Genomic DNA, 27,603 nt, shown 5'->3' with positions numbered 1-27,603 from the left:
TCTTTTTCATGAACTAACCGTTATTTCATTAAGTAGCCGTTATTTTTTAAACTTGGCAAAACCTTGACGCGAGGTTTTTAATTCGTTGGCGATTTGGCATAATCGAAGTATTAAAGTTAAACAATGAGTAAAGGTATGCAAGACCAGGTTGAGATTGTATTTGAACGTTATCATCCAGTTACAGAGACATCATTAATGATGTGTTTAAATATGAGTACACTTAAAAAAAGAGTCTATAACAGCAAGCTATAGGTGATGTTTCACTTTTTGCTTTATTTTGTAAATAAAAAAGTTTTTAAACCTTTCATGGTTTGAACAGACTCGATACACATTCAGAACTTAATGACTTTAGAATACACAGACTATGGATAGAAACTGATATATTTTTGTTGGTTTTAACGGTAAACAATTTTATTAAACCTAACTCAAACCAGTGAAATACTAGCCCAGCTTTTGAGACTAGATGAATCCTCAATTAACATGATTAAGTTATTATCTTTAAAACCATAATGAAGTTAAAACCATGATTAACCCTCTGTGAGGTGTACTGGATAACATCCAGCAGATAGTGCTCACTTACAAATATGTCATGATCAGGGGGATGGAGCAGTCTCCAGACTTCAGTGCCCAAGTCATTAGACTGGACTTAAGTCATATCATGAACACTCTAAAGAAGAGCTACCGGGGTATAACATGATGCATATCAAGTTTCATACGAGGTGGTGCATTGAAAGTACATCTATGTACCCAATGTTCAATATCATACCATATATGAGAATGAGAAACTCTGCAAAAGAGATCCTTCTACTGTTGAGAAAAATCCAATCATATGCTTCCACTGGCATTGTTGACATCTCCTGGAATCTCAATCAAACGAAACAAAGCAGACAAGCATATGCTTTATCCCAACCAAAAGAAACAAAGCAAGCAGACAAGCATATGCTTTATCCCAACCAAAAGAAACAAAGCAGACAAGCATTATGCTTTATCCGGATATCATTGACTTGTGAATACAAATTTTAGATATAAACTATAGTTAGTACAGAATGGGCTGCACATCGAAACCAAAACATGTTAATGTACAAACACCTCATACACTGAAACATGTACCCATACACATATAAAGATATATTGTACATACTCACAACCACATTCTTTACACTACATAGGATTACATCCTTTTGTTTTTGATCCATGCTTTCAAGTGCATGCAAAGAGATTAATTAGATTTAAGGAATCCAGACTCTGTCATAAGTGTATCGCTCATGGAAGCCTAAGGGGGCTTCAAGTTTGGTTTGGGTAGGGGTGTGTCGCTGAGAATTTGAAAGCATCAATATACCGATTTTTCAAGAAATTTGAACCCATCGATATACCAAAAGTCAACAATTACAGCCAAATTTAAAACAAATTGTCTTAGTTTTTCAAATTTTTTCCCTCAAATTTTGAAAAACTTGAAAAAAGGACCCATCCATATACCAAGATTTGAGTAGAAAAGGGGGTCATTGATATACCAAAAGGATGAAAATGCTACCCATGTTTGCGGTACGTCCCTGTATGGTCATTTGCACTGAGTACCCCCTCTGGAGGCTAAATAGTGTACCTTTTGATAGTTTGCTTTGATATAAAGTACTGTATAAGTGATAATTTTTACAAAGGTTTTAAATATAGGTTAACCCTAATGCTGAAAGGGCCTTTTGGTCCTGAGAAAAAAAGGAGAAGTAAGTTTTAAAGAAAAAATATGAACAAAGAAAAGTTGTTTGTTTCCCCCAGGATTCCAACCCCATACCACTGGGTGCCAAGTACGCCATCAGCGACTGGTAGCCATGGTTGTTTACTGGCCTGGCCAACAAAACCGTGTGTATGACTTAGTGTGATTGCATCATCACATCATGTGTGATGTATGCAAACAGAGTTTTGTAAGATTTTACAGCATTCAGGTTATAACAAATGGGTATCACTTGATTAGTGAGATATTGGACTCAATAATGAATGTCACTGTGATGTTGATGTGCAGGGCTCGTACATTGGATGCATCAACATCCAGCCCAATGAATTATTGTGTCCAATTGCTCAAGCGTCAAGGAATCTGCAAGTGCCATTTCATACAAGACAAAGTATTCTATTTCTGCTAATTTTTTATAACAAACAAAATACTAAAAATATTGAAAAAGTTGAGCAATATCAATTCACCCACCTTCAAGAAAAATGAATCAATCCTGCAAGATGTGAACGCACAGTACATATGTGACCCTACAGCACGAATGAGCCGTAAATTCCCTAAATTGTATTCTGAGTTACAGTGTAAAACGTGTAATGAAGGTCGTATTCATCGGTAACTTAAGCTGGCCCGACATCTGTCTCATTTTGATAGTCGAACACCAATCAATAATCCTATTATTGAAATGGATAATAAGCTTCTACCTTAGATGGCTATAGAATTTTTAATAGCGCTGGTCTTTGTTTGTTTTGGCTAAATCCTGTTCAAGTGGTGGGTTAACAGGCAACGTATTTGTATAGGTATGAGCTGGTATGTATAACCAACAATTAACAATGAGAGAACTTTCGTAAACCACGTTGACTTGGGGATGATTTGAAATGACCGCCAATTATGACTGTTTGATATTTATTGCCAGCAATGTGGAAAAAGAGACACATGTAGAAACGAAAGAAGCTACCATTTTGTTGAAGGAGGAAAGTTTAACAAACCATAACCCCGCTTCTTGATATCGTTTGAAGTTAAATGATATACCATTTTAAAGCTTATGATGTGTATTTTCTAAACACAAAATAAAACAAAATTGACCGGGGGAGGAATTAATGGCTCATTCGCCGTGTCGGGTCACATATAGCATGTGAGTGCAATTATACAATATTTATGCTCTCCACATATTTTCTGATTGGCTATATGGATCTAAGAGTGTATGAAGTGATTATTTTCCCAAATATTGTGAAAGGAGTTCCACCCGCGATATTAACTCCTTGCGAAAATATGTAATAATGTATATAGTAGGTATAGGGCAGGATTGGGCAATTAGGAAAATAACAAATTCCTAAACGTCTCTCTCACTCCGAATCACAATCAGAATTTCAGCGACAATCCAAGAATCGATTCTTGTAAAGATTCTCGTAAACAGAGTTGCGTGAATCAATGTTGATTATTGCAAACTTTTGTAGTGTACACAGAAGTTGATCCCACAAATTGCGTCTGCAAGAATCAAGATTGATTCCCGCACAATGGAACAAAATTCTGACCCTGATAACTACGCAAAAATTATCACTTATTCAGTACCGGCATATGTGCGTGCTCTATTAAAGAGCTGCACGCATAAACCTTAGTTTAAAAACGGCAAATTAGCACTATAGAAAATATTTAACTTGTGTACATCGTGGAACATTCAACTATGCTTGTTACTGCGCGACTAATCATGCTAATACACAAGCGTACAACGCTATTCTACGCGTCCATATTAGTGAGGTTATCTGCGTACAACAGCTTACTATGCACAGCCACGCAAAGAGTATGTTCCACGATGTACACAAATTAAATAATTTTTCTACAGTTTTGGGCTTTTGAGGATGTATGCTGAAGGTACACTATTTTAGTCTCCATGTGTGACAAACCAACATGGCAGATTTACCAAAGTGTTACACACTACACTATTTGGAGTCCGGACTCTTCAAATCTTCTCTCTTTGAGTACATCACATCAGATAATAGGCCTATACATCTACTGTCCACTTTTGAGGCCTATAACATCTACTGTCCACCTTCTGCCTGCTCTACTTTGGCACTTGGTTTCAGTCCTCTAATTGTTATGTCATAAACAACCTCTTCAACTTTCTTGATATCATACTTGAGTCCATCAAATCTTTTCCTGAGGTTATCGTTTTTGAGGTTGAGAAGACGAAACCCTGCATCTATTTCTCCCATGAAGTTTGAGATGCGAAGAGGTCTGGTGTAATCTCCTGCTGTGACACTGTTGACAGCCAATCGTGACTACGGTAAAAATACAACAAATCAAAAGAATTACAGGTAGTGAAATGTTATCATTATGAATTTTCTCAAACACAATTTTTACCAACTTTTGTGGTTCCAGGAACCCTTCCTTCATACAGTAATTGACACTACATTTTTCCGGGCATTTCTCTACAGAACTTATACAGACTATAGACTTAAAGTTAACACCAGAATGATTCAATTGGCTATGTACAAAATTGATGTTGTAGTTTGTAGCAGCAGTAAAAACAACAATTCTCCAAAATTTCTTTGATATAATTTTTAAACAGAGAGAATAGATTCCTCTGGCACAGTGACCATGTCTGATCAAGTTCATGCTAAAATGGTGGATAAAATACAAATACCCTTTTAACAGTTCTGACTTTACAGCTTTCAATAAGTATGACATTAAGTCATGACAGATAATGTGTGGGAAGAATTAATTCAGCTGGTACGATATGTCTTCATATACCAATTCTTCAACAATAGCTTCAGGCAACTTCTATTTAATTTCATGCAGAGCCAAGACATTGGAAAAAGCCAAGACTTTCTATGCTGCCATGAGCAATATTATGTCTTTTCATCAACTCTGTTTATACACAACACAAAAAGGAAGTCTTTATATGTAACCTGTCACAAATCTGCACCTGAGCATGTTATGACAATTTATTTGATAAGGTCATGTGCAGAAACTTGTTAGCTCCAATTTGGGATAGTTGACAGGGGCTCATTGTGGGTAAACGATCACACCTGACAGTGTGACCACTTAATTTGCAACTTTTGAAAATGCACCAAATTTCAAACACTGGAATCAATCTTTGTTAGAGCTTTTGTAAGCAATGCGGTATCAAATTGGAGCTAACAAGATACTGCACACGATTGTATCAATTAAATTCACCCAAAATAGTTTTAGTAACTGTCTGCCACACCTGTTCCTGATGCTACATGTAGTGGCATGGCTAGAGATACCAGTGTCAGGGTGACTGATCACTGTAAGACAATCTTCAGCAAATTCTGACAAGTCTGAATTATAGTAACAAGCTTGTGTTGGGGCCCTTCTTTGACATTTACTCAAGAACTGCAAAACTTACAACATAAGTGCAGCATTTCAATTCTTTAAAAGACTACATTTTTGTACAACTCATATACACAACCCTGTGGTTCTGAGAACTTTTAAGTCTATATACTCACCAGAACTCTGTACACATATGTAGACCTGAATATGAGCTTAATCCAAATTCTAGCCTAACACTAGTTCTAACATTCAACTTCAAACACAGTTCAAACCTACCTGTTGCCTGACAATTGAAACACGTACAATTGAAGACCGAATGAAAAACGACTAGTTTGTGTCTGATGTCATGGCAACCTGACCAAAAATCCCGTACTGCGCAGATCAGCAACCAATCGCCGTGCTGTTGCCCTGATGTCAGATGCAAACTAGTCTTTTTAATTGGGTCTTCAATTAGAACCTGCATATGGTTTTGAGCATCCTGTACTAACCAGGTGCAGGTGCTAACAGTCTATCTCTGGTGTGAAGTTGGCCTACAAGTCTAGCTAGCTTCCTCAATCCTCATCCTATTGTAAGAAACATGACGCTTACTGGGCAAGTAGGTACATGGAGGTTAAGGTACTATGCTACTTACCAACTCATTGGCCATGGTCAGAAGTCCTTGCAGATAGTCATCCAAGTCAATGTGAAACCCATCCTCTCTCTTCACAGAAACTAAATTGGGGAAGAATAAATACCAAATATATAGGTATGAGTAATTTCAGAAATACAGTTAGTGGTTCATTGATATAATTGAGGTCATGATATATGGTTGATCTCCTGAATCAGGCTTAGTGTTCTCCTGTCCATTTATTTATTTGTTTGAATCAGTTTATGAGTGAATGCCAATGGATTTACGGGGAGGGGGCTGGTGTGATTTGGTAGTTCAACTGTCATATCATATTTTCATCAAGTGTCACAGTGTAATAGCTTGAGTTTTTCTGCAATTAGTATAGGAGTGTATCAGTGGATGGGGGTGGGTGGGGGTGTGTGGTATGGTGTTACAGTGAGTGCGATTTAGTATGAACTAAAATTTGAATTTTGGTTTTGATAGTATTCCACACACAGAGTTTGTATCATGCAATGCAGCTTGTCATCTTCCCTCTTTCAGTAACTTGCCTGCAATAGTTATCTTTTTATGTATCTTATTATTATTTGACTATCTTTATGAATTTGAATGTAAATCACAGTGTAATTTAGCTATTTTGGCTGCTACTGCTAAAATATAATGACCAAATGTTGGAAAAAAGGTGGAAAGGAAAAATAAAAACAGAGATAGAAAAAAGAGAACAAGTAACATGACAAATATAAATAAATGTATTCTTATGTCATAGGGTAGGGAGGATCCATGTGACTCAGGGGTGCTACTGCCAGTAATGTGAGCCTGAAATTTAACAGCAGGTCCCCCTCTTAAAAAAAACATGGATCCGCATCTGACAACATGTACAGTGTGAGTGATGATCCAACATAATGAATTATTCATGATGCAAGTTTTAGGGTACAAAATAATGTAACATTTCTTGGAGTAAAATTGTCAGGGCCCTGATCAGTGGCAGGCAGATGTGACAAGGCACCACCTCAATTTATGTGGTTTGTTAATATTAGAGAAATTTGACACAAAACCTACACATAGTTTGGCCAGCACAATTCTTGGCAGATGCCCACATATTTCCAACCTTATGGCCCTGAAAATTAACCTTCAATTATCACACCCAATGCTTACTTCCTAAGATCTGTGCAACTTCTTCTCTTGAGATAAGCTGTTCTGTTTCCAGGTACACAATGAGAGCTGAGAGGAACACCAAACGCTGACTCACGAATCTCCAATGGTCATGGAATCTTCATGTGAGAAAAAAAATAACACAAAGTTTTTTATTAAATCAGCCAGTTTATTCTCATTAATTACATATACAAAGACAAATAATATTACATGAATAAAATAAATATAGCAACAATAAAATACATATAAAGAAATACAAACTGGCAGTGAAAAATCTAGGACACGGAGATACCCGACCAGCGAGTCTCCGGCAAGATAAAATTAAAAAAACAAAACACAATTGAGTATGTATGCTAAAAGCATACAATGTATGCTAAAAGCAACAATATCGATTCTGAGGAGTATCACACAGCAAATGCACCCTGTACAAGATTTGTTGTTTAGAAGCATTTTCTCTCCCTTCTGCTGCAAAGTGTTACTTTCTGAAATTGACTGACTCATTACACGTCATCAGTCAGTCAACATAAAATTGAATTGGTTCTGAACTTTGCTATTGGATGAGCCATAATTTGCACCTAAGACCATAATTGTTTCATTTCATTACATATTTTATAATATATTTATATACCCCATACCATATTGTCTCTAATAAACACCCCGTGACGTTGCATTTCTCCAAAGGGTGGGTGTCTGTCTATTAGAGGCAAATTTTCAATGACAAAACTCCACACGTAAGCTTATAAATATACCCTGAAATGATGAGGTAACATGACATGTGGCTGTACTTCCTTTGGCTATCTGATCGCGATCGGTAAGCCTATTTACTCCAGGAAGCATGAACATTTCTGCATTTTTAAAGCATTTTGGTCGAAAAATGAGAGGGCGTTTATTAAAGGGGGAGTGTTTATTAAAGGGGGAAGTTTAATAGAGACAATATGGTATACAGATTCCTGTCATCTGATTGGCTAAAAGTGGGGGGGTTAACTATATGCCCCATATTTGAGAGAATTTCATCAAAATTAATTAATTGCGTAAAAATCCATCGGATTTGATGATCTATATGACATTGTTAAATAGAGCACATTGGCTGCATGGCCTCCTTACTGTCTCCCCACTTTTCAAATGCATATGGTCACGCGTTTTAAACTCGCCACCCAAAAAAGGGTGGAGATGTTACGCTTTTTGGTATCAAGCTGCAGTTAATCTCATATATTTTCATAATTACAAAAGCTAGATCAATGCATGTGGTCTCATTTGAAAGCTGTATTATTATGTCATATTCCTGCAAAGTGGCATTGTCATAGTCCATCCAGAAGTGAAGATATACCTTTTTGTAGCTTGAAGTACAGGGGTGGAGGCGGTGGCGGCGCCGGCGGTGGCGGCGCCGCCTGTACAAACTATATGGGTAATTGACAACTTTAGAACAATTTTTGCAGAAACGTTGATATTTTTGTCAAATCTTTGTGTATGGCTATAAATTTGGTACCAAAAGAAAGCTAACATATTCTACTTTATTATTTTATGATTGACAAGTAGGTAAATGAATGTATAGTATGGACAAACTGGGTGATAATAAAGAAAATAATAATAACATCGTGATTTTGTGACAATTATAAACTTGCAAATCGGTAGGAAAATTATTTTTAAAATAATATTTCATGTCCATTGATTTATTTTATTTTAAAAAGCCGAATAATGTTAACTGTTGGGCCTATACTTTCCAGTAATTAAGAGTGTACTTTTTTGTTTTATTTTAAGTCAATTAATGTCAGCATGATGCTAAAGACCTTTTTGCATCCAATAAATCGGTAAATCCATGAAAATGAAGATGAATTTGGACTTCAAGATCAGTATTCTCCATGAACTAAAGGTCATCAATGGATACTATTAAAAAGTACTATCTGCAGCAGCACAACATTCAGGCAATCCACATCACTACAAAGCCAATCCAATTGATGCTATCATACCTAAAGACTGTGTATCATATTTTGGCATCAAAACATGCCATCGGACACAACCTGCATGGACTATGTGGATGTAATGTGTGCAATTGCACTCTTTAGATACTTTTTACATAGTCTATGAAGTTAAAATCCTAATATTTGTGTATGTATGTTAGAAAGAATCAGCCTGTTTTCATGGGACATAGATAAATTTCATGTACTATCTTTAAGATGCATTGCCATCGACATATTTAATTACTCGGAACGCATAAGTTGTTTATCAGGTATGTTAATGTTTTTTAAGTCAACTATGATGACTTGTTTCAGTGATTCTTCCTGCCACAAAAGCATGTTGGAATGTGTAATAGTTAGTCTGATATAAATAGATAGGTTTTTGGGTGATAATGGGCAATTAAGACACTTACATGTACATGGACTCGGTGAGAAGATTAAATTTCCGATATAATTTTGCACCAAATTGGGATGGAAATATTTATTTTGAATTAATCATGAACCCCATGCAATTTTATATTGTTGTAAGGGCCTAAGTGTGCTCTGCAAGAAAATAGCATTATTTTTGCTATAGGGTTACCACAGAAAATGTTATTGTAAAAAACATTGAATGACTAAAAATATATAAAAAATCATATTTCAGTCAATGTTTCCTTTTTATCTTACACCTAGTGTCAATTCTGAGTGCATATTTGGATTCTTTGGGCAATTTCCTTTCAGAAAATGTATACTTTTACTACCATAGGGGGTATACTTCAGCAAATATGAATTTGTAAAGGTAAAATCATGTCGCGAAAGCAAAAATCACCATGTAACGCGAAAGGAGGCGACCTTAAAACGCACGACCATATATAATAACCAGGGTTCCTTCATCTTGAAGCCTTTAAAATTCAAGGACTTTTCAAGGACTTTGAAGGTCCAAAAGCATGATTTTCAAGGACTTACCACAACACAAAAATCATAATGCGGCTCTCCATGGGCAAATATTAACATAAGTGACAGCTCGGATCCTCTCCACCCCCCAAATTTTGTCATTTGTGCAAATTTCCAGGACATTCAAGGCCTTGAAAAGGTGTTTTTAAATTCAAGGACTTTCAAAGACCGTGGGATCTCCGAATAACAACTTTCATCAGCCTATCTCTCACCTGTAGTATTGGTCTGCGGGAAACTTCTCCTTGAGTTGTGCATACTGTATTCTTACAGTTTCAAACATGCCTCTGGCTTTCTGGCAAATACCTGGAACTGTAAAAGCAATAATGTATAGTATATTATTCATTTGCATTCTAAATTTATTATTTACTCCATTATACTCTATTTGTATTCTGTTAATGTTGAGATCTCTTCTTAATAAAACATTGCTTTTTTATGCATCACAGTATGAATTACAAACAGGAAAAACATTTTCACAACATTTTGGTGTATTTTAAACCAAATGTTAAAATTTAAAAAAAAGAGTCCCTATTTTTTTTCCAGATTTTTTGTGTCGCTTGAAAAAGGCCAATATAATTTTTTTTTTTTTTTTGGGGGAGCTTAATAACCTGACCAGTGTCCACCCAAACTTCAAAATACTTTGATTTGACTGCCTAATTTGTGTGGACGAGCAAGCCAATTCCTATGAGGTCTTACCATCTTTCAGTCCAGCTGGTTGGTGAACACCTTGCACTGTGGTCATTATCTCACGAGCTGTTTGTTCAAGGCATCGCACTGTGGTCCGTATTTCCTGAAATCAAAAATCAAAGAAATTTATATATATGCATAAATTGTATAAACACCCACACCCATGCATGTACCATTTAGAGGTTATTGCCTGTGTATCAGTTGTTTTGAGGGTACCGGTACTGTGAAATATCTAAACTGAAACATGGTGCTTTAACCGAGGAATATCCCGATGGGCACAGCCGCAAGGGATATACCCATTCTCACAGAAAAATACAGCACTACATGTAATTAAGTTTTGGGGATTAAAAAAATATCATCAAGTTCTGCCAAATGAAACATAGCTCAATCCTAATCATTTATTTAGTCCTAATTTTCCAAAGACCCCTTTCTTTCGGACCAATAGTTGACCTTGTTGACAGTTGAAACATGAATTGAAATTTACTGCCATGAACCATTATGAATGAGACCTACCCAGAAACAAAATTTCAGCTTTGTTTTCCTGTGTTTTTAAATGTAGATAAAATGTAGATATTTATATATAGCGCTTTATGCCGTAAACAGCCTCAAAGCGCTTTACATTTATTCCGCCGTTATTAGAATATGTCGGAACCACGTTTGCTGCCTACAAATGGCGCAGGGTTCATCAGTACAACGACTGTGACTACCCCTAACAGCTTCCTATTGCACCTGGGTGGGGTGAAGCAAGCGAGACAAAGCGCCTTGCCCAAGGGCGCAACAAGGTGGCGTGACGGGGACTCAAACCCACGCACGTAAAGCAAGCTCTCAGATTATGAGTCCAAGGCCGTAACCACTGAGCTTGCAAAAAACCCCAATTCACTCCCGAGCTTGCTAAAAACCATGGGGTAAAAATTAAATCTCGGGGTGAAAAATATTTTGCAGTGTAGTCGGGGTAGGAGTAAGGTCCAAAAGTAGAGGGTCAGAGCTCACCCCGAGCTTGCACATATTCTCAATATAGAGGGTGAAAAATTGATATGTTTTTAATGTAGGGGGTCATTCACCCCCGATCGGGGTTAACGCTACCCTGGCTTTGGTACTCAACTCCATCATATAGTTAGACAGCAGCTTGAAAATAGGGTGGACAACCTGCTATTTCTTGTCTACATGTAAGGTTGTTGAATTCAGCAACCCTAACAATAACATTTGCAAAAGTTTTTTCACAAGTTACCTCAAGTGTCATACATGTATGAAATATGTTCTGGGTGTGTTTTAGAGGCTAACACATCTAAAGTGGTCTGTACGACCCAAAAATATACATACTTAGACAAATTTGGCATATTTTGTTACTATGGGATGGCTGCCGAATCCAACACAAGAAATAACAGGTTTTCCTCCCTGTTTTCAAGATGCCATTTTGAATATATTTTCCAAATCTTGTGCATTTGATTACAAATGCTACAATTAATGGCACTTTACATTTTAAAATTAAGCAATTTATTAAATACAACTTTTTAACACCCTGGCCTGTAGGCCTATAACATTGGGCTTAACAAATATGGTGCAAACTATTAATGAAAGGGCTAATTATGTACATTCCAAATATCAAGTTCATTTTCCAATTTACTATGTAGAAATATTGGAGTGGTAAAGAAATGTTATTTTTTTTTACGTTCTTTTCAATGGAATCACCCTGTATATATTTTGGGCACACCCTGTATATCCATTCAAACTTTACAGATTTGCAATCCTGACAATATGCTTTCTAAAAACATATACCTATATACATAGTTTAAAGTTAATTTTTTAATTACTTCCTTAGTCCGGGTACGCGCTGATCATGCTGATGAATTGCGATCGCGTAGAAGTGACAAGGTCGCCTACTACGCCGCGCCGACGACCAATGGGTCAACTGGCTTGTTGTCAAGTGTGTTGATCAGCCAATCAGCATTATTGTAATTGTTAATTTCTTCTGTGTGTACGCTCGTCTATGCTTGGCGCACAGCTTGGACAACGGAAGTACTAACAAATTAACTTTAGCTTAAGGTGAAAACTGTTTGAAATAATCAGATACAAAAAAAGCCTAATAAGGAGTTGATTTTTGACAAATTGCAAGATGTGACACAATTGGGTCCCACCTCAAAAACATGACCCTATCATGGAGATTGCACAGTAAAGCCTCCAGCATACTTTCCTGCCGCTTGCCGCTGCGGCGGCAAGCGGCAGGGCGTTTCAACCAATGACTAGGTATGCTAGGTGAATTCAAATTTGCCATCAAACTGCATCATTTTATATCAAATTAAAGCCGGACTTGAGTAAACAAAGCCAAAACTGAAAACCTTTTTTTCATAGCACTTTCCATAGTAAAGTTACATCTTGTCAAAGATTGACTTTCATCAAAAAGATTCAGCTAGCAAAATTCCCCAAAGCGGCATTTCGGGGGTGTTTCTAGATCTTAGTCTCATTATGATAGCAGCTTTTTTTAATGGAACTGCTATCAAAATCCCTCTAAAATTCATGTGCGATTGTCTTACTCTTATCACCATAAAAAATCATATATTTGGGTCAAGTGAAGTATGTATAGAAAACATGTAGGTTTCCTTCTTGACCAGTTGTTTTAAATTTCTTTGTAAATTTGCATTGGCATTTTTGGCGAATTTGGCAGACTAGCAAATGTGTTAACTTAATTACTAAGGTAGTCAGGCTCATATCACACACTATAGGTGGCGCTATTCGTCCATAGGGAAGTGGAATGTGCCTGTACAGTCCAAAAATGGCTTTACTGTGGGGCTCAATGGAAAAAATTACTAAAAATTAATTTTGACAACCAAAACCTAGGCTAAGTGATGTTGACTTATGTTGGTACTGGCATGATACAGTGCCGTACTATTACGCTGACTTTCGTATTCGGCGAGGAGGACGATTTCGACCTCCTGGTTTGTTTACAAACAGAGAGGTAGACAAAAAACCGTTCCACTTGTCCAAACACTCAAGTATCAGAAGGATGGTCCACAAAAGCGTGATTCACGTAACCTGAATAGGGATTAAAAAGCTGTCACGTAGAACCATGTGCTTCTATTGTCCAATTTGCCATCAAGATTTCATATATGGAAACAGTTCAGACCCAGTACACGATCATGTCAGAAATTAATATTTTGTTCTGGGTCTGATTATTCGGACTAGGCATGATACTGGATTCATAAACTATCACATTGTGCAATCCATGTTCCACCAAGTTGACACTCGATTTAGCTCAAAAGCAATTTGTGTGTAAATCAAGACCATCCAAAACAGCTTTCTTACAGTAAAGAATAGGAGGTCATCTGGGGTCACATACATGTACAGTAGTGTACATTTGTACATGTGCCTGCTGTCACAATTTCACACACAAAATTTTGGTCAATTTGGTTACACTATTTTTGTCTGTAACTTCAAAAGTATATGTACTAGAAACATGATTGACCCTTATTGTAGGTAATTTGATTCTCTTTCAAATGAAAGAACTTTCAGCTAAAAATATTGAACTTCAAAATTTTATGAACATATAGGTTCTAACCATAGATTTTAAATGTGTTAAAATCTATGGTCTAACTAAGGTTTGCCTGGGATACCTACAAGTACAAAGACAAGCCTTGATTGTGTCCGTTTGTCTGCAATACGCGTGCGCCACTAGTTCACCACGTAAACTTGTATGGCTCAAAATTCGGGCCGCTCGCCATTAAGTTTACTGCTTTCTGTGTTTTTAAATTTGTTGACGTTTTAATGATCCCCGATTTCCGGTCGATTATTTTAGCTGTGCCGCGTCACGTGCATGACGCTAGTGGGTACCAGCCAAACTTCAGAAAAAAAAATCATGATCGCCGATAACGATGTGATATGGGACTTACATAGGATTACACAAAGATATTTCTTGCCAAAATTTGACCATTTCTAGGTAGCTTTGCCCTACTTTGTCTGTGTTATATGAAAAAGGACAGTCTTAAGTAAGTAAATGTGCAACGCTTTTGATGTTTTGGGAGACTGGGAGGATCAGAACAAAAAATGATGGAGCCTATTCTTGACTGTGTAATATTCCTTCAGCACATTATCGTACGGTAATAGCCTTATATAGGTATAATACAAAAAAACTTGAACTTTTTTTGATTCTCATCAAAGTAATCTCATATTAAAGAGCTAAATGAAAGAAAACGGATGAGGCATAAATGAATGTCATGTATTTACGACATGTGGTTGCGGAGATATGCTAATTTGTCTAAAATTTTCAGCCAATTTCCTGTATAAACTTTTTGTGCATGCACATATTAAAATGCTTATAGGCCTATACTGTGCATTGTGAGTACACAATTTTAAGAAACAAGCACTTGCTATTTACCAGTACTGAACTGTAAATGTAATCCTAGAATGTGAACATAAGGGCCTATCATTTTCTTTTGGAAGAAGGGGGGGTGTCATACTTTTTGGAAAGAAAAATAGGGTGGGGGTCATAACATTTTGATGACCAAAATGTAGGGAGTCGCAAGATGACCACAGATAGTGTGTTAAATTCAAAAGACTGAATACAATTTTAGCCTCTTCAGGGGATACATGTAAGCTGTATCAGTGGGTGGTGGGGGAGAGGGTCATAAAATTTTGTGGCCGAAATAGGGGGTTGCAGTTTTATTGATGCTGACTTTTTGTAAATTTGGGAGACCCCTTCCGCAGAAAATGATAGCCCACTAATATACAAATGAACATGTATGAGTAACATTTTGTTTTATTTCTGTTTTCTGATGCAGATTCCAGCTTTTACAGAGGATGGAAACCAGGGACTGTCTTTTAGAATTTGCAGGAGAGCATTAAATAGCTCTTCAAGAGCTGTTTAGAACATTTACAATAAAATGTAATGAGAGAATGGTCAACTAAATCACTCTCCTATATCCGATTTAAGGAGAGCAGTGGAGAGCGATTGCTCTCGCTCTCCTCAAAAGGCAGTCCCTGGGAAACCGCAGTGAGGGCCAACACCAAATGCAAAAATAAAGAAAAACTTATTCAAAACGATGAAATTTGTGTTCAAGTGTCTTATTTTTATTTTTTGTCATTGAAAAACTCACGGTTTTGATACTACCCACCCGAGTATACCTTTTCACTGACTACAAGGGCGGGGGGGGGGGGGGCAATTTGTTTGAGGGGGCACCCTTTAAAATGTTTAATTATTATAAGCACTAGCTGATGCATTGACACCCCTCCCCAGGAAAATGTTTTGAGCAGGCACCCTTTGGAGCACTGGCTGGCGATGCTCCCTATTCCAAAGATCATTGCGAAACTCGAGGGCCAGTAATTCACTTGATCATCAGAATGGGGTCACTCCTGCTCAAGTATGAACCCCCTGCCCCTTCCCCCAGCTGCTCAAGTATGAACCCCCTGCCCCTTCCCCAGCGTAAGTTTTGTCTTGAGCAGGCACCCTTTGGAGCACTGGCTGGCGCATGCTCCCTATTCCGAAGATCATTGCGGAAACTCGAGGGTCAGTTCACTTGATCATCAGAATGGGGTCACTCCTGCTCAAGTATGAGCCCCCTGCCCCTTCCCCCAGCTGATCAAGTATGAACCCCCCTGCCCCTTCCCCCAGCGTAAGTTTTGTCTTGAGCAGGCACCCTTTGGAGCACTGGCTGGCGCATGCTCCCTATTCCTAAGATCATTGCGGAAACTCGAGGGCCAGTTCACTTGATCATCAGAATGGGGCCACTCCTGCTCAAGCCCCCCATGACGAAGGTCATAGGAGTACCCCCCATCAATTTGAACTTAGGAAATCAAATATGAAAATGGCCAAAAACGGCCTGTGTCCCCCGCCATCATACCCGATGTGCCCACCCCAGTCATTTACCCGGTACTAGTCATTCAGCATCTATCATAGCAAAATAGTCCCAAACAAAAATGTTTGGTAGACTCATAACCGGTGCGATCTTACCTTTCCGATATTGATTAATATACTTCTTTCTTCGATCCCGAGATGCGGAAAAAAACCAATAGTCATTTTGTCCCACATAAATGAATAAATAACAAAAAACCCCCGATCCCCCGAGTGGACTCACCCATTCGGTGACGTCACACACGATAATCATCCCTTATCCGACTTGGGCAGCCCCTACTCGCCAAACTTGTAGGGGCGGCGGGGTCGGATAATCAACATCGAAAGGTAAGATCGCGACCGGTTATGAGTCTACCAAACATTTTTGTTTGGGACTAGACTCAGTACACCGGTCGATCTTACCGCTTCCGATGTTGATTAAGATACTTCTTGCATCAACATCTGAAAGATCGATCTAGCAAGTAACCGACGGATGGAGGTACAAGATTGGCCAGCATCTGATAAGGATCGGGAGAGTGGGTAGCATGGTAATCGCGAGGTCAAACTATTTCCCCCCCTCACGGCCGGGAAACAGAAAGACTACGTGAACAGACAAAAAAACCCCTGAACTGAAAGTTCAGTGGTTAAGAATAGAAACACTGGTTCTTACCATGTTGGAATTCTGATTGTCCGCAAAACACCTGATACCCAACCACCATATTATCTCCGCAGAATAGCCCTGGAGAACTTATCGCCTGGTCGTTGGTTTACGTTTTTATAGTAAACCGTGGAAAAGGACGACGGGTTCTTCCAAGACACAGCCTGACAAATCTCTTCTATGGGGACCCCCCTATGGTAGGCCCACGAAGATGAGATAGATCTGGTTGAGTGGGCCTTGGGGCGAGCGTCTTTTGCCGCCCCCGAGTCCACCAACACCTGGACCAGCCACCGTGCCCGAGTCTGTTTAGCGGCTGGACCGTGCGGTTCTGCGTGAGTGATAAATAAGCGGTCATGAGCCCCTCTTAAGGTTTGTGTTCGGCCAAGGTAGTGCTGTAGCGCCCTCACCGGGCACCACAACCTGTCTTCGGCTATTGACGAACCCTGCCCAATACTGGGGAGGAAGAGGGGCGAGTGTCGGAATGTACTTCGCTCATTTTTTGCAAGGAAATCCGGGCGAAGAAACAGCGTCGCTCCGTTGTTAGTAAATACGGAGGCTGACTGCGAGACTGCGTGCAACTCTGAGCAGCGCCGTCCCGAAGCCAACGCCAGAAGGCCGCCTTAAGAGTGACGTATTTAAGGGTCGCTTTTGACAGGGGCTCAAAAGGGGACCCTTAATATACTCCAAGACTGTGTTGAGGTCCCATGGAGGGACCACCTTCCTTTCCGGCGGGCGCCCGTTGAACATACCGTCGAGAAGAAGACTTAGGGACCCATCTGAATTGATAGTCGACCCGTCTTCAAATCCCCGATGAATCGAGAGAATGGCTGACTTATAGTTGGCTATCGTTGCCTGCTGAAGTCCTGACCTGAACTTTTCTGTCAGAAAATCTGCCACTAGAGGCACAGAGGCTCTAGTGGGAGATGTATTTCTCTCATCGCACCATGCGTAGTAGGGAGCCAAACGCTGACTATACGTGCGGAGGGTAGACTCGTCTACCCCGGCGATGAGAGAAGCAGCTTCTGATGAAAAGCCTCCCTCCGCCGCACGCGTCCTGATAAGGGCCATGCAGCTAACTGCAGGTGCTCTAGTGGTAGACTTGGTACCTCTCCTCCGGGCATCCGGAGTAGATTTGGTAACTTTCGGGAGTACTCGCGGCTGTGCCGCTAGTAGATCCACCATCGGTCGAAACCACAGGAGTTTCGGCCAGAACGGTGCTATCAGAATGACGTTGCAATCCTCCCTCCCGATCTTGGTCACCACCCTTGCGAGTAGTGAGATCGGGGGGAAAGCGTAAGCAGTCATTCCTCCCCAGTCTACGGACAGAGCGTCCACGGCAAATGCCTGTGGGTCTGCGACCCTCGAGCAGTACACCGGCAGCTGATGATTGCGATGAGATGCGAACAAATCTATCGAGGGGTGGTACATCACCTCGAAGATCGTCTGGGCGACCTGCGGAGCAAGGGACCATTCTGTAGGTCCCGACACCTTTCCTCGTGACAGATCGTCCGCGAGGATGTTGGTGACTCCGCTATGTGCATCGCTCTCAACGTAATCTGCCTGGCCTTGCACCTCCCTATCTGGCGTAGTGCGTGCAGGCACAACCGTGGTGACCTTGTGCCCCTTGTCTGTTGAGGTAGGCCACCACGGTTGTGTTGTCCGCTTGGACAACGATATGAGATCCACGATCACCTTCTCGAAATGCTGGAGAGTTCTCTCCACTGCCCAAAGTTCGAGAAGGTTGATATGGAACTCCGTCTCCGTGGCCGACCATAGGCCCGAGACTGAGTCCCGGGATGTGGCCCCCAGCCCAGTTTTGACGCTGGCCGGTCGTCACTACGTGGCGCACCGCTGGTGCAGGGAACCTGACACCTTGAGTCAAATTGGGCTGATGGGTCCACCACCAGAGTTCCTCTCGCGATCTCCGACATCGGAACCGCGAGGGATATTGGGTGACGACTGGGCCTGTAAAAGGCTAGAAGGTGTAGTTGTATAGGCCTCATGTGAAAGCGGCAGATGCGGTGCGAGGTCTACCATACTGGCCATAAGGCCCAAAACCTTCATCCATGCCACAGCGGGTGCTCCCTCTGACTCGCCAAGAGTCGGGCACACCTCGCCATGTTCGTCACCCTCTCGGGTGAGGGCGCCCGCGATCCCTCCTTGAGGTTGATCTGGGCCCCTAAGAATAGTGGTGTCTCGCGTCGGGACCAAATTGGATTTCTTGACGTTGATCAGAAATCCCAGGTCACGCACCGTAAGGACTACTAACTCCACGAGACACTGTGTCTCCAGTGGGGTGCGTCCGTAAATGAACCAATCGTCCAGGTAGCAACACATGTTGACTCCCCTGCGCTTCAGGTACGCTGCCACCGCCCTGACCAGGAGTGTAAACACTCTGGGGGTGGTGGACAAGCCGAATGGCAGGCATCGAAACTGGTAAGTTTGACCCTGTACCTTGAAGCGTAGAAACCTCTGATCTTGAGGTGCGATCGAACATGCAGATATGCGTCCGAGAGATCTAGCGATGCCGCCCACATACCCTTGATGGGGCAGGCTAGCACCGAGCGAGAGTCTCCATTCTGAACCTCTTGGGCCTGATGAACTGCTCAATGGCTTGAGGTTCAGAATGGCCTCAGTCGCCGGTCTTCTTTGGAGCCAGAAAAAGTGCTCCAAAACCCCTTGGTGAAAGGGGGTAGACCGGGACAATCGCTTGCTTCGTGAGAAGCTGAGTGACCTCTGACAGTAGTGCCCGACGCTGGGGGCCGTCTGGCGGCACTACCGTGGACCTCTGAATCGTGCAGGCGCACGAGGGGTGGCTGGTAAATTCCAGTCTGTAACCCCACTGACCACTGACAATACCCAGGCGCCCGGTGAGATGGCATGCCATCTCTGGGCGTAATGCACAGCGGCCGCCCACAGGGGAATCCTGTGGGAAGTCCAAACCTGCCGGCATGGACTGTCGACCGCCGTGCCCTCAGGACCGATCTGGTTTGCCACCCTTAGAAGAACGGCTCTTCTTAGGGGCTTGCCATACTGATCCAGCACTACTCTTGCGCTTCCCAGATTTTTTGGGAGGTGCTGGGTAGCCTCGGCTCGGTGTAGTCTGTGGTGCGCGTCCTGCTGAAGCCGGAGCTGGCGCTGAAGAACGCTTAGAAGACTTCTTCTTCTTGTGCTTCTTCTTCGCCTTACTGCCCTTCCCTTGGTCAGGGCAGCCTCTGACTTCTTCAGAGTGCTCTCATTGGTGGCCTTTTTCGCCTGGTCCTCCACCGTAGCGCAAAAGGCCTGTCCAAAGAGTAGCCCCTGTCCCACCGAGTCTGACTTCTTCATTGCTTCAGCAAAGTCGGAGCCGTAAGTTGACTGGAGGGACAGACAGGCATTCTCCCGGCGGCGCGATGACATCCTATGGGCTAGGCCCATAGAACTCTCGTTGAGGTTAGCTGTTAGCACCGCTAACAGATTAACCTCGCGGAAGAGTTCCGACGTTTCTCCGTGGTCGTTCGCTACCTTCCTACCGAGGTGCTCGTCACGCGTGGTAGCGACGCTAGAGACTCTGATAAGCGGCGTGCTCGCTTATCGATGAGCTTTAGCTCCTCCTCCCACTGGGTGGCGAACGACCCGTGTGCCTTGGCCGCTAGCGGCAGGCGCTGCAACGCGTCTGGATCCATGTCAGGGACCCTGAGGTAGGTTTCAGAGTCCTCCTGCGAAACACGCAGTGGAAGCGTGCAAGCACGCGGCGTCGAAGCTCCAGCGAGCCTGACAGCCCCACTGAAACCTACCCTTGAGGTCCGCCGGGGAATGCAAGTGCGGGCGACCCTTGTGTGGACGCCGCTAGCTGGGCATCCTACTGAAAGATGCCCTGGTCCTCCTGAACGGACTCCTCCTGAGAGAAAGCCAGGCCCAAACCTTGGGCCACACGGCTCATCACCTCAGCGGTGTCCGCAGGCAGACCATTGCTAGCGAGTTCCTCACGGGGAAGCGGGGGAAGGATACCTGAAGCTAGCTGCACAGTCTCATCAGACTGTGAGTCGCTACTGGTTTCATCTTCCGACTCCTTTCCCTCGCCTTCAGACTCTGACTCACTCTCTGATGAGGAAGAGATCTGACGACGGGCATCTGAAGGTGGACAGGGAGGTGTCGCCACCGTGTGGCTAGCCAACTGAACACCAGCAGGAGAGGGAGTACTCCCGCTAGACCCCGAGATGCTAGCTATAGCACCCGGGATCCGCCGACGCTCTCGCTGCTGTCGCCCTAGCCATAGCAGTGTGCGGCCTACCCTGAGCTGTATCAGGGTTAGCTACTCGCCGCCCGGGTTGGGTAACAACTGGTGGTACTGCTTGCCCAACGCTAGGCGGCACTTGCCACGGTGCTAGACCGTGGAAGAAACCACCCTGCGGCGGATACCACGGGCATACCCTGTTGGTAGCTGACCCTGAAAGGATCCGCCACCAGGGAAACCCCATGGAACGGTAGTACCAGTACCGCCTCCCCCTGTTGCCACAGAGACTGTGGTAACCAGGACGAAATGGCTGCGGTACCTGCGTGGTTGTAGCGTAGGTGCCCGGTAGGGCTCCCGCCGGCGTACCCCTGTACCCATGCCTCACAGCGTTCCCCGCTAGAGGATCAAGCCGTGGGTATGGGTCCCCCGCTATACTGGCTGTCCCTTGGCTAAAAGGAGCTTGCCTAGTATCACGGGTAGCTGAGCGTGTATACACTCGATCAGTCACCTCGCTACCTGAATAGGCAGTATCAATCAATGGAGCCATGCTCCGCTGAATAGATAGTGATCGATCATAAGAGGGTAATTGACCCATTGACTGTAATGGATCACCCACGCTCTGCTGGCTCTCGAGGACATAAGTGGGTTGTTGATCAGCCAGGCTGTTCAAACTACCTACCCTAACCTCTTGAGCCTCGCCCAAGGTCGCTGTGTGTGGCGGACCACTCACGGCAGCTATGGGCGCGTGCATAGTGGCTACCACTGAAGTCAAGCCGTAGCTCGTCTCGGTAGCTGCCACTGTTTGCACTTGGGTCGCTGTCCCGTGAGAGCCTGCGAGCCCAACCCCGGCATAGCCGCTAGCCAGTCCCGGAGGACAGCCGGCAGCCATTCCAAGGCCCAGGGAATCACTCGGCGGTCCCACCATGGAACGCTGCCGTGACAACCCCAGTTGGTTCTGCTGAGACTACACCCGAAGCGTTAGCCCCGGTATCGTCTCTGCTAAACCCATGCACGTTTTCATTCGACCCTTGCGGGGAACGAAAGGCGTGCTGCGTGTCGTGGATCAACCCAGGCAAGCCCGGGTTCCACTGGCACGCTGCGTGCTACAGACCGCCGAGGCAAGTCCGCTGCACGCTGTATGCTAGGATTCAACCCAGGCAAGCCCGGGTACCCTTGGCATACTGTCCGTCGCCGGCTACTTCGCGGTGCTAGACCCGCTGCTAAGCCAGCAATAGACGGGTGTCCACCTGCAAGAAGCTCGCTAGAGATCTCACTGGTAGACTGGTACTCGCCTGTTAGGGCAAGTACCGCCCTGCTGCCTGCTACTAGCTTAGACGTTAAGTCAGTGCTTTCGCTGGCTGCTAGGCCTTCGGGCTCGCTAGCAGTCCCCGGAGGGTCCGCCTGCTTGCCCGGGACCGGAGCCCCAGAGGTTACCTTAGCGTCGCCCTTCCCCGCCGCGCTAGTACCTACCATATCAATCTTACCTGTAGGCTTCTGTTTCTTAGTCTTCGTCTTCTGTCTGTGTCGAAGACCTAAACGAGCGCTACTTTCTAAATCCTCGAAGTGGATGTCCGATAAGCCTATGCAAAAGGAAGCACACTTATTTGATTTAGAGCAATCCCTGTGGGTGTAGCAGAGTGGATGCGGTCCCACTCTGCCACAAGGGAAGGGCATGATTGACAAGGCCTGGACATTGTAGTAATCGGGGAGCGTACAGCACTACCCCCCCGAACACAAGCTCAAGCCCAATAAACAGACCCACACGCACAGTGGCTGACGCTGATGTAGTGGTATGATATAAAAAAATATATACAAAGGGATGAAAAACTGAAAACCTTTTGGGGAAGATTTGTCAGGCTGGTCCCTTCGGAAACCCACCGAACTCTTAGCAGTAACTCGTCATCAGACGCGTACTGAAAGATATAACGATAGAGCACACCATAAACATAGCGATAATCACTCACCATACATGTATACACAGTACTGTACAAACATCTATTGTAACTTACTAGTCTGCTATAGTTGTTTTACGTGAGAACAAAAATAAAATGGCGTCCTAAGGCGGCCATTTTGAAAACGTGTGTCCCGTATATGAACGGAAACACACATACAAGCTAAGTTTTTGGATCGTTTTGTCACTTTTCTAGCGAAAAATGTCGTCAAAACTATCTCCCTAGCGACTATACTGGTTGGTTTTTACCTCAGTGTAACAAACAAACTGTATATCTCAAATCCTTTGGTTCGTAATGATACTTAGCGTTGGTAAAGAAAAATCCACACGCCTATCTCATCTAGAAACCAAGGAGGATAAGGGATGATTATCGTGTGTGACGTCACCGAATGGGTGAGTCCACTCGGGGGATCGGGGTTTTTTTGTTATTTATTCATTTATGTGGGACAAAATGACTATTGGTTTTTTCCGCATCTCGGGATCGATGCAAGAAGTATCTTAATCAACATCGGAAACGGTAAGATCGACCGGTGTACTGAGTCTCTGCTAGCGCTATGCATGATGGGATAGGAATAGGAAAGGTCCAAATTTGCTTCTTCCCCCGACTCATAGTCGGCGCAGAATGAGAATCTATCCCAGCATCCACAGCATGAGCCCATTCAAGTACCGTATACGCAAACCATGCCGGGTTAAACATGTTCACTCACTGGCAAAAGTCGCCAATTGCAGTACTACACAAAGTCCCCAGGTTATTCACTTTTTGCGCAAGCCATCCATCCAATCTCATCAAACCAAACATTTTTATGTACAAAAAACTACCTTTATATACCGCTTTGAAGATGGTTTTACTTCACTGCGCAATCTCGCCAAAAACGCTAGCGGTGACCAGCGGCAAGCCGATATATCGATCACTCCACCGCTTTGCCGCGGCGGCAGCATCGCTTAGTCACGATTATCGCACTTTCAGTTTCCCACCGCTTTGAACGGAATTGGATTGCGTTTTTTCGATGTCTAGTGAGCAAATTTTTTCAATATTTTGAGAAATGATGTCAAATTTTCTATTCTGTATTGTTTGGTAATAATAGTGATAGGCTGTATAAGGGTGTAGTTGCAAACAGCTTAGGGTACCAGCTTATTTGATGCAGCTTGTTGTTCTGAGTAATTTGACACCAATTTCATTGAAATCGGCCAAAAATTGAGACAGTGCCGGCCAAATAACGACACACAAGGGGGGGGGGCAGATTTGTCCCTTATTTTCTAGTTTTAAGGGAATTTTATCACATTAAGGATATGTTTCATGCATTTTTGGTATCTACTTACATAGTTTTAGGTCCAGGAAGGTCATTTATGCACTTTGTGTCAAATGAAATCTTTTAGTGTCCTTAAAATTAACGGTTTTGGGTACAATTAGGCCGTGAGGGCGCTTTACCTTTTAGCGACCCATTTCGCAACTATTTTGGATTTTTAAGTTAATCATACTAGAGATAATCATCAATCATCCATATTCTGAAATTTTCAGCCATTTATCACATTTGGTGTGGCCGTGGCACTAATTTTTAATACAGGGTAACCTGCCCATAGCAATATACAGGGGTCAACGAACTTTGTATCACATGTAAGTCAATGGAGCGTCTCTACACATATTCAAATGGGTACCACGCACAAGTGAAATAAGGTTGAGAGTTCAAATTTGGACAAAAGATGTTATTTATCAGTAACATTGATTTGATAATAAGAAATGATAAAATTTTAGTAGGGGGGATACGTAACAGCTATTAGGCTGAACAGCGCCTCACATCCTAAATTGGCTCTTAAACGTGCATCAAAACATACGATTTGTGTAAAAATTGCATAAATATATCCAGGGGACCCAAAATTATGTAAATAATCATTAGAATCCAACAAACAGCAAAGAAAATGCCCATAATTGTCAAAATAGTGAAAAATAGGGGGGTCCCAAGAAATCCCCCTTATGCGTCGTTTTTTTGCCGGCACTGTCTCATTTTTCAACCGATTTTTTTTAAAAAGGTGTCAAAATGCTCAGGAGGATTAGCTGCTTCAATTCAGCTGGTACCCTAAGCTAGGTATAATACAAAAAAATTTGAACTTTTTTTGATTCTCATCAAAGTAATCTCATATTAAAGAAAAATGAAAGAAAACTGATGAGGCATAAATGAATGTCATACGACATGTGGTTGCGGAGATATGCTAATTTGAATGTCTCAATTTTTCAGCCAATTTCCTGTACAAACTTTTTGTGCATGCACATATTAAAATGCTTATAGGCCTATACTGTGCATTGTGAGTACACAAGTTTTTAGAAACAAGCACTTGTCATTTACCGGTACTGACTGTAAATGTAATCCTAGATTGATTGAATTTGTATTGATGTGAACATAAGGGCCTGGATCATTTTCTTTGGAAGGGGGGGCAAATATACACGGGGGTCGGGGTCCTTTTTTTTTTTTTTGAAAAATAGGGGGGGCATACAATTTTTGATGACCAAAATGTAGGGAGTCTCAAGATGACCACAGATAGTGTGTTTATCTTATTCAAAAAGACTGAATACAATTTTAGCCTCATCATGGGGTACATAGGCCCTAAGGTGTATCAGTGGGTGGTGGGGGAGGGGGTCATAAAATTTTGTTGCCGAAATAGGGGGGACTTTTTGTAAATTTGGGAGCACCCTTCCGCAGAAAATGATATCCCCCTAATATACAAATGAACATGTATGAGTAACATTTTGTTTTATTTCTGTTTTCTGATGCAGATTCCAGCTTTGATAGAGGATGGTAACCAGGGACTGTCTTTTGGAATTTGCAGGAGAGCATTAAATTAAGGGGGTACTACACCCCTGCCCAATCGTGTGCCTATTTTTGCATTTTTCTCAAAAATTAGAGCGCATTGGTGACAAGTAAGATATGTATATTATAGGGGCAAGGACTACAACTACTGCACTGGAAATTTTATTTCAGCACAGACAACAGTTGTGGAGTTACAGTCAAAAATGAGGGGAAACCAATATTTGATCAATAAATCAATAACTACTTGCCTTGAGTTGCTGAATTTTCAGTACAGTAGTTGTAGTCTTTGCCCCTATAATATACATATCTTACCTGTCACCAATGCGATATAATTTTTGAGAAAAATGCAAAAATAGGCACAAAATTGGCCAGGGGTGTAGTACCCCCTTAAAGAGCAGTAGAGAGCGATTGCTCTCCCTCTCCTCAAAAGGCAGTCCCTGGGAAACCACAGAGAGGGCCAACATCATGCAAAAATAAAGAAAACTGAAATTTGTGTTCAAGTGTCTTATTTTGTTTTTGTTTTGTCATTGAAAAAACTCACGGTTTTGATACTACCCACCCGAGTACACCTTTTCACTGATACAAGGGGGGGTGGGGTAATCAATTATTATAAGCACTAGCTGATGCATTCAGCCCCCCTCCCCCAGGAAAATGTTTTTGAGCAGGCACCCTTTGGAGCACTGGTTGGCGCATGCTCCCTATTCCGAAGACCATTGCGGAAACTCAAGGGCCAGTTCACTTGATCATCAGAATGGGGTCACTCCTGCTCAAGTATGAACCCCATTGCCCCTTCCCCAGCTTAAGTTTTGTCTTTGAGCAGGCACCCTTTGGAGCACTGGCTGGCGCATGCTCCCTATTCCGAAGATCATTGCGGAAACTCGAGGTCCAGTTCACTTGACCATCAGAATGGGGTCACTCCTGCTCAAGTATGAACCCCCCGCCCCCTTCCCCCAGCTTAAGTTTTGTCTTTGAGCACGCACCCTTTGGAGCACTGGCTGGCGCCTGCTCCCTATTCCGAAGATCATTGCGGAAACTCGAGGGCCAGTTCACTTGATCATCAGAATGGGGTCACTCCTGCTCAAGTATGAACCCCCTGCCCCTTCCCCAGCTTAAGTTTTGTCTTTGAGCAGGCACCCTTTGGAGCACTGGCTGGCGCAAGCTCCCTATTCCAAGATCATTGCGGAAACTTCGAGGGCCAGTTCACTTGATCATGAGAATGGGGTCACTCCTGCTCAAGTTACCCCCCATGACGTGGCGCCATAGGAGTACGTCCCCCATCAATTTGAACATTTAGAAAATCAAATAGGAAAATGGCCAAAAACGGCCTGTGTTCACCCCCCCGCCATCATACCCGATGTGCCCACCCCAGTCATTCAGCATCTATCATAGCAAAAATCTGCTAGCGCTATGCATGATGGGATAGGAATAGGAAAGGTCCAAATTTGCTTCTTCCCCTGACTCATAGTCGGCACAGAATGAGAATCTATCCCAGCATTCACAGCATGAGCCCATTCAATTAGTATACGCAAACCATGCCGGGTTAAACATGTTCACTCACTGGCAAAAGTCGCGAGTTTGTACTACACAGAGTCCCCAGTTCACTCACTTTTTGCGCAAGGCATCCATCAAATCTCATCAAACCAAACATTATAATGTACAAAAAAATACTTTTATTCACCGCGTGCTCCATTTAACTTACCGCTCAATTCCGTTATTTAGATATTTGGAGAGTAATTTCCGAAAAAAATTAGATTGAAATCGTCACTTTCAAACCCACTAGAAAGTCGCCAAAATTTGCCGCGACCACGTGCGAA

General features: G+C 42.6%; 1 protein-coding gene across 1 annotated transcript in view; it reads right to left on the bottom strand.

Moving 5' to 3' along the window:
* Positions 1–253: 253 nt before the first annotated feature.
* Positions 254–27,603, bottom strand: part of LOC140142782 (translin-like) — a 28,571-nt gene continuing 1,221 nt past the window's right edge. Inside the window, exons 2-6 of the mRNA XM_072164780.1 lie at positions 10,349–10,442; positions 9,868–9,964; positions 6,771–6,886; positions 5,643–5,722; positions 254–3,996 (exon numbers count right to left, since the gene is read on the bottom strand). Of these exons, the coding sequence (XP_072020881.1) occupies positions 3,757–3,996; positions 5,643–5,722; positions 6,771–6,886; positions 9,868–9,964; positions 10,349–10,442 (627 nt within the window). The 3' untranslated portion in view covers positions 254–3,756. The remainder of the gene's footprint in view (positions 3,997–5,642; positions 5,723–6,770; positions 6,887–9,867; positions 9,965–10,348; positions 10,443–27,603) is intronic.

This window comes from Amphiura filiformis, chromosome 20 (assembly GCF_039555335.1).
Source record: "Amphiura filiformis chromosome 20, Afil_fr2py, whole genome shotgun sequence".
NCBI lineage: Eukaryota > Metazoa > Echinodermata > Ophiuroidea > Amphilepidida > Amphiuridae > Amphiura > Amphiura filiformis.
Note: the sequence above shows the minus strand (reverse complement) of the source record. Positions and strands in the feature narration are given on the sequence as shown.